General features: G+C 35.0%; 1 protein-coding gene across 1 annotated transcript; it reads left to right on the top strand.

Annotated features, from left to right (window-relative positions):
• Positions 1–2034: 2034 nt before the first annotated feature.
• On the top strand, positions 2035–3055 carry LOC123658750. Its single transcript, XM_045594091.1, has 2 exons — positions 2035–2100; positions 2540–3055. Exons 1-2 carry the CDS (start codon positions 2055–2057, stop codon positions 2899–2901), a joined length of 408 nt encoding a protein of 135 aa, XP_045450047.1. The 5' UTR covers positions 2035–2054; the 3' UTR covers positions 2902–3055.
• Positions 3056–8531: the final 5476 nt, after the last annotated feature.

Consider the following 8531-nt stretch of genomic DNA (forward strand, 5'->3'; position numbering starts at 1 on the left):
TGTTAATTATCTGAAATATTTCTGGAATATTTGAAAGCCTACAAGTGTTGCATTAATTCATCTCTTACTTAAATATTTATTATTATTATTACCTGACACCAAGATTTTAAAGATACGAAAGACAAAAAAATTGTCAAGCCATTGCTAAAATACTAATTCAATATTTTCTTAAGGTACAATTGTATTTCAATAACACTATCTGCCAAATTTATTATTTTAATCACTTATCTAAACGTATTTGGATACTTTTCAAACTGTCTACTATTCAAACTGTGTCTGTCTACTAATTACAAATAGTCAATGACACACACACTCACACTGACAGAAACACATTACAGGCAATCAAATAACGTTCGCCATATATCAACAACACTACATTAAACTGACGCAATTAAATATTATGGACCTATCGACTTTATCGCTCGCTTACTTTTATTTAGGTTTCTTTTTGCTAACGTAGTTTTATAAACATAATTATATTCTATTGACGACGCGTTAGCGCAGCGGTCAAAGAACTGGCTGCGTCCTAAGCGGTCAAGAGGACAAGACATCGAAGCGTCGCACGATTGAGAAGTAATTTGTGAAAATCATTCAAACGAAGAAGATGGTATTGATGACGTAGTTTCTTTGTTCAATTATCCCACTATTCGCCTACATGATGTCCGATGATAGTTACAATAAGGCCGTCCTCGACATACATAAATATATATTTTATACGGTACACTGTATTATATTCTTAATAGCGATACAAGTTGATGAAATTTTTGAAATTTAATATTGTCTCACTTTTTTGAGTAATTAAATCATAAAAAATGAAAAAAAAAATGTCATCATTTCAAATACTTCATAATTTTTTTTTTTGTGGTTAATATAACATAACCTTACCCGGCTGATTATCTAATTCCACAAAAACAAAATACAAAACAGGTTGTTTATCTACTACTCAGACTACTTTTGTGGTGAGTACATATATGTGGCAATTTATAAAATACTACATACTTCGGAGTCTTCTAAACAAGTGTTCAAAGGCAGTTTTCCAAACTACTTCACTTTTAGAGATGTTCGCGTTTGTTTAGTTCTTTACTATTTCACATAGTTGGCAGAGCAGGTGCATACTTGTGATTCAAACTTGGCAAAGGAGTAGTAACATCCAGTCCACCTGCGTCCTCATTCATATAATATGTCAAGTTGCCTTTGAAAAGTGAATGTCGAAACTGACAAAAATTTAAAACCTTTATTTTAATTTCTTTCTTAATATAAATATGTATTCTGTGTGATATTTTAATCAGGTTTTTTTTTTTCATATTTCAATTAATTAAGTTAGTTTAAACTATTAGATTATAGGAGAAGTAAAAACTCAACCTCCGCTGTATATAAAAAGTATTAAATAGTTTTGCAGAATATCAAGAAAAATATAATTTACTTAAAGTTATGAAATGTGTATATAATTAAAAATTAAACCTATTCCATGACTATTTAAATTTCTGGCAGAACTAATATTATCAGTATTCTGCAACCGCCGATCTGTTGTGAATCAGCGTGGTAGATTATTCCGGGCCTTCCCCTACTTGGAGGTATAGGGCTATGCCCAGTAGTGGAATTTTACCGGCTGAAAAAATCAATCAATAAAAATATCTATATTATGAAATCACGTGTGGTATTCTACGTGCAACTCTTTGCTTATCTTTAAATATTAAATATCGAATCTTCTTTAAAATATTTCATATTTAAAGGAAAATTTGATACTGTAGACATTTATTACACTTTTTTTAGTCTATGGTAGTTTTTTTATTTATTTATATAGCAGCAGAAAGATTCACATACCTAGTTTATTTTTCATAATAATCACAAAAATCAGTATATTTAATTGTATTATCAATATTTTTGGTATCACCCACACTTTGTATGTTTAATTTATCGCGAAAGTTATCGAATATTTCTTTATCTATATCAAGATAAGTGTTATCAAATATATATAAATACAAATTAACTGATAAATAATTGACAATAAATATATTTTCTTCTTATTTATTCTTTATTCAATTAAAAGCAACATGATTAGAAAGCTGTTTCTGATTTTCGTGCTCTTCTCTTACGAAGGTAAGTTTTAATTTTTTAAATATCCTATTTTAAAATTGAAGTTAATTATGATAATGATATTGTTAATTTTATTTTTTTAAGCAATGCATAACGGCATAATCCATTTTTTTTTTAAATATATAAGTAATACACATCCACGGGCTTTTGAATCCATGTCCTTTTTTATTTAATTTATTTAACATGCTATTTTTTTTAAATCAAGGTAGGCGTTACTCAGCAACATCATTGTTTAAGTCAGACTAACTTAATGTCTCCAACAGAGACGTGAGTCCACCGACCGGTTCTTATTCTAACATATGATACATTTTTTTTAATAAGTATTCTATTATTTATTCTAGAAATATCCATATTGCAACATAATTATAACTTATTGTCTTATTTAGATATATTTTTATTAATAAGGGATATTTGTAAATATGTGTTGTTCTTGTATTTTCAGGTCTTTGTCTGACAGAGATCAGGCTAGCGGATAGGAATATAGCCTATACGAGAAACGAGTTTTATGCACCTTCTATTGCTATCCCTAAACTTTGGATCGACACTTTGAGGTCTTGCCACATTATCTTTCCAAATGGAGTTATGTATGAAGTTTACCCTACAAGCGCAATTCCTTCACAGAATGTATATTTCTTGAAAGCACTTATACCAGAATTCCAGAACTGTGCTGTTGGATTTAGAAATAATATCCCTACAAGTTACAGTGGTACTTATGAGTTAGTGTCCACTGTTCTACACTCAGAAGACAATAGCGTCTCTGTTACAAGGCAAAGAAATAACTTAGTTATCAGTGAAAGAACATAAATTCTGCGAATTTTTTTTTTCTAAAAATTCGGTAAGAATTTTTTGAAAAGGTCTATCTAACCTGGTTAATATAAGAGATTATATTATAAAGGTATTGAAAATATTGTAAGTTGATAATGATAAAGTTTGAATACATTTATTTCAGAATTTAAAATTTGTTTTTTTTTACAACTATCTACAAGTCTTTTTTAGTTTTTTTTTTTTTTTTTTTTTTTTTTTTTTTAATTTAGTAATTATTACTTGACATAGACGAATATTATAGTTGAAACTTTTTAATGGTAATATTACGTAAATGTGGAATATCGAAATTCACCGTGGTTGAATAATTGTACTATTATAAAAAAACTCTGTTAGGTATAATACTTATACTATACTAAAATATTGGCCTTCGAATACGGAATAATTAAATACGGTGGCATCTAGTATATAAAAATTGGTTAATATCAAAACTTACTTCATATAAACGTTATAGTAAAATTAAAACGCGTACATGCGCATTCAGCCTGTAATATCCCACTGCTGGGCATAGGCCACCTTCTCCATGCAGGAAAAGGATTGGAGCATATTCCACCACGCTGCTCTACTGCGAGTTGGCGGATATGCTCCCTACTATGAGTAACGATCGCTAATCAGGTATTTATGATAAACAATCGGGACCGACGGCTTAACGTGCTCCCCGAGGCACGGTGGAGAGGCGGGGGATATAAGGACAGACATCCAAAGCGAAAAGAAATATTTGTAGAAATCAAATAGCAATCAGTAGCGGGAATTAAAAAAAATATATTCGACGATATAAGGCGGAAAAAATAATAATAATATTAAGTAACTAAAGGAATAATAATTAATTTTCAGAATTTAGTAATTGCTTTAATCGGATTAGATTTCACTGGAAATCTATTAATTATATATACGTTTATTTTAATTGATAGTTAATCAAATCTAACAGATCTATCTTTTTACGTGATGCCTTTGCCGAGTTGCCGATTGCCTGTAATAGAGATAAAGGTTTTTTCCCGGATATTTTCGATTTCAGCGCATAAGTAATTGATAGACTACCTGATATATATAAGGCTTACTTATCTATACACACAAATAAATAAGATTGGAGAGTCAGTTGGTAATATTAAAATAACCGCCTTTTTACTAAATGCATATGGATGTATACACGGTACATAAACCAAAATAGCATTTTTTACAATTTTTGTCCGTCTGTCTGCTAATCTCTGAAACGACTGGACTGATTTTGACGGGTCTTTCACTGACAGATAGCTGATATAATAAGAAGTAACTTAGGCTTGTGTTAAAGCTGAGAAAATATTTTTGTATTTTTGAATGTTTGTAATAAATATGTATTAAATGAAAAAAAAAATGATTTTTTAAAACCAATCAGTAGGATTGGTTTCACAAATTATTTTACCAGGGGAATGCTACGTTATCAATGAGTTACAGCGATATAAAACGAAAAAGTCAAAATCATATAACCCACAAATCAAAACCAACCAACGGGCAAAACCGCGAGCGGAAAGCTAGTCAGATATATTATATATGTACGGTTACGGTACGGCATCGAAAAAAGGCTTTTTTGTTAAACATTGGCCGTTCATGCATGCGTCAAGCGGAAAATATTGGATTTTAATTAAACTTGCCATAGCAACTGTATTTATACGGAGTCAGTGTTACATACAGTGTATATTTACAGTGAATTTATTTTATCGATATATTTTCTGATATGATAAAAATGGTCACAAGAAATCGAATATTGGAAATTATTTCGATACATTTTAAAATTTTGTACCTTGACCATGATTGTGTTTATAAGTTTCCTACTAATATGACATACTCGGGGTTTTCGTAAATTTTATATTAATCCTGTCGGTTGATAAATATAATATTTTCTTCTTTCTCAATATATAAACAATTAGGTATACATTAATTGCAGAATAAACTGTTCTAGCACCGATTGAAAATTCGAAAAATAATTTCTATACTGAGATTCATTGAGAAGAACAAAATTATAATTCTGCTAGGTATTGTGTCTGTAGATTCAAAAATTAGCATAAATATGCTCGGATTCGATATTGATATGTATTTTCGTAATATATTTTTTTTATAATATAGTATATAATTTAAAAATATATATTATATGTTATATTTAACTCGCGTTACATGATGGTGGTGATATTATTATTCCATCGAGTCATTTATACAAGCTGACTCGTGCTCAAATATTTTCCCATATTTCGTAAACTATTAATTTAAATAACATAGGTACTTTTATAGTTTATTTTTATCTAATGATCTTTATGGCAAAGTAAGTTTTATACATTAGGATTATAACCATATCTAAAATTTTCCATTTTTAATACTTTAACAAATGTATTTACAATGAAAACCACAGAGATTACAGTTTTCCAATGAGATTTTGCTTTTTACAGGAATTTAGCCTTCAGTTTTTATTTTCTTATTCTTCATTGAGTTGATTAAGACGCTGAGCATCTTGGATTAAGAGCCGGCGTTCCCTTTTAAGAACTTTGTATTTTTAATGCTGTCTATCTTTTATTTTGAAGTGGAAAGTTTAAAATGCACTTTTGCTGTTCTAGTTGAGAATCGCTCTGTTTTTAAAACAATGTATTTTAAGACATTTTTATTGTTATGAACTTTGAGAAAATATTAAGTTTTTACATTGTTGCCTATTTGTTCAGTGTTTTCCTATAAATTATATAATATTATTGTTACTTGTATAGTCAGTAATGAGGAAGTATCTTTAAGTTTTGAAAGTCTTAGTTGAAAACTATACAAAATTGGTAATTCCAAAACTAAAGTTACCTCGACTCGCATGTGAACAAAGTTATAAGTTGCATCTTGTTACTTATATAATTTATTATTTAAATGAACGCATCTGCCTTGCGGTGTCGGCCGAGTAGAATAGCACCACCCCCTTCCTTCCCGTGGGGGTCATAAAAAGCAACCGAGAGATAAACCTGGCCAAAAATCATCAGGGTTCTGGAGAAGGAAAACTTCATTTGAAACTCGGAATGGAGTCTCCGTCAAGCATTCGTGGCATAGCTCTAAAATGCGAAAGACCCTGCAGCCGAACTGGCGTATCGACTCGTCGTTCCTGTGTGCCTAGCCAGCGAGGTCGAGAGGGTGGCGCAGAGCTTAGACAACTCTGCGTTGTCCTGAAGAGTGTCCTAGACGACACGTATCTATCTGACACTGTTTAAATCGTCTGCATTAAACGGACTCAGGCCAATGAATGAACGCATACACCATTCATTAAAGCTTAAAAATGTAAGTTTATAGACAATCGGGGTTACCCTCTGGTACCACTCCCACCGTGTGAAACCCCATGGTTATGGAGATATCGTGGTTAAAGTTTTGAGGTTAGAATTGTTCTATGTAGAGCTATCACAATACGTTAGAGCTCCGCGTCTGACTTCACCTTAGCTCTGGCGCTGCGGCAAGTGCATTCATGCTCCGTTACGCATTAAAAAAAAAAAACAATCGAATTGAGAACTTCCCTCTTTTTTGTAAGTCGGTTAAAAATGCATAGTTTACGATTATATTGTTACGTGTTTGGGTTCGAAGGATTTGGAGAGAAAGACCTGCTGACTCTTTTCAAGACTTTATTCACTAACACTAGGTCCAACACAAAGCACTAGGTTCAAACACTAAGCACTAAGTTCAAACACTAAGCACTCACAGTGTCCTCAGTCGTAGCCAATGTCGTAGGTATCGCTGGTACCACTCTTGATCACTAGTTTTCACTCTTGAAGTCGCCTCGAAGATCACTCAAACTGAACTGCACTCGCTCGCCTACCTGCGGCTATTTATATCGGCCGACACGAGGCCCAGACCATTCTGGAAAGTTCGCGCATGTACCCGGTGTTCGAGACTATACTTCTACATAGTTCCACAGTAGTTCCTCTAACGCCATCTAGTATTGAGTAGAGAGTTTCATGTTATCGCTGTCTTTGTGTGGTTTCAACAGTTGCCGCTAGATGGCGCTAGTTTCTTTGTGTGTCCTTAACACTACTCCCCTCTTAGAGATGCTCGTCCCGAGCATCGTTGTTACTGCCATGGTAACGCGCCAGACGGTCTATGTGTACCACTTTGAATGTCCCTCTTGGTTGCTTTTGAATCCTGTAAGTCACATCATTCAGTCGGGTAACCACTTTGTACGGACCGTCCCACTTGGTCTGCAACTTTGGCGGTTTCCCTTTCCGGCGGGTTGGGTTATGCAGCCACACCAGTGACCCTTCCTTGAAGCCACTCGTGTTCGATTTCCGGTCGTATCTGGTTTTCATGTTCTCGCTTGGATGTAACCCATTTTCCCGAACCAAGGCGTGTATATAGCGCATTTTTTCCCTTAAATCGCTGACATAGTCTTGTACGGTATGTGGTCCCTCCGGTGCCCCTCCAGTCAATAGGTCTACTGGTATTCATAATTCTCTACCGTAATTGACATACGCCGGGGTAGCTTTTATGCTTTCATGCTCGGCGGTTCGGTACGACAGAAGGAAGAGTGGTATATACTTGTCCCAATCTTTTTGTTTGTCGTCTACCGATTTCGCCAAATGCCTCTCAAGGGTCTAGTTAAATCTCTCAACCATTCCATCAGACTGTGGATGGTACGCGGTGGTCCTCGTCTTATGCATGCCCAAAATTCTGCACACTTCCTGGAATACTTGCGATTCGAAGTTCCTGCCCTGATCGGAATGGATTTCTAGAGGCACGCCAAGGCGACATATCACTTCTTCGACTAACTTAGAAGCGACTGTTGTAGCTTCTTGGTTTGGTATGGCGAACACTTCGGGCCATTTGGTGAAGTAGTCCATGACGACCATAAAATACTTGTTTCCCGATTCCGTTATAGGAAATGGCCCCGCTACGTCAACTGCAATTCGTTCCCACGGTGCACCGACGTTATACAACCGCAGATTCCCACGGCTCCTGGTCTGTGGTCCTTTTACAGCAGCGCAAGTAGTACATTTGCGGCACCAATCCTGTACATCATCTCGACAATGCAACCAGTAGAATCGTTCTCGCACTTTAGTTAACGTCCTCTTGACACCTAGATGACCTCCTGATACGCCATCATGTATTTCACGGAGAACATCTGGTACTCTCGTTCTTGGGACAATTATCTGAAGGTGGAACTCTCTGCCGTTAGTCTTCTCCCATTTCCGGTAGAGTATTCCGTTTTGAAGTATCAGACTGTCCCATTGAGCCCAGTACGCCTTAGTGACAGCGCCAGTGGGTGCAACCTCACTCCAGATTGGTTTTACGTCACCCCGTTTCTTCCATGTGATGATGTGCCGAAGGTCGTCATCTTTTTCTTGAGCTTCCCTCATAGCATCACTCTCCCAGATACCCAAAGGACTTGTTCTTGTTAGCTTTAGTGTAACTTCATTAGATTCCTGCTTAACACAATGTTTGCAGACTTCAGAACACTGCCTTCGTGAGAGTGCGTCGGCATTCTCATGCAACTTTCCGCTGCGGTGTTTCGTCTTGAAGTCATACTCCTGATCCCGGGCAGGAGGCGAAGCCCTTTGCTTCTTCAGCTCCTCTATTTGTTCCTCGATCCTTTTCATCCTTGCTATCTGGGTCTTCTTTTGCGGACAGTTGAG

This window comes from Melitaea cinxia, chromosome 12 (assembly GCF_905220565.1).
Source record: "Melitaea cinxia chromosome 12, ilMelCinx1.1, whole genome shotgun sequence".
Classification (NCBI taxonomy): Eukaryota; Metazoa; Arthropoda; class Insecta; order Lepidoptera; family Nymphalidae; genus Melitaea; species Melitaea cinxia.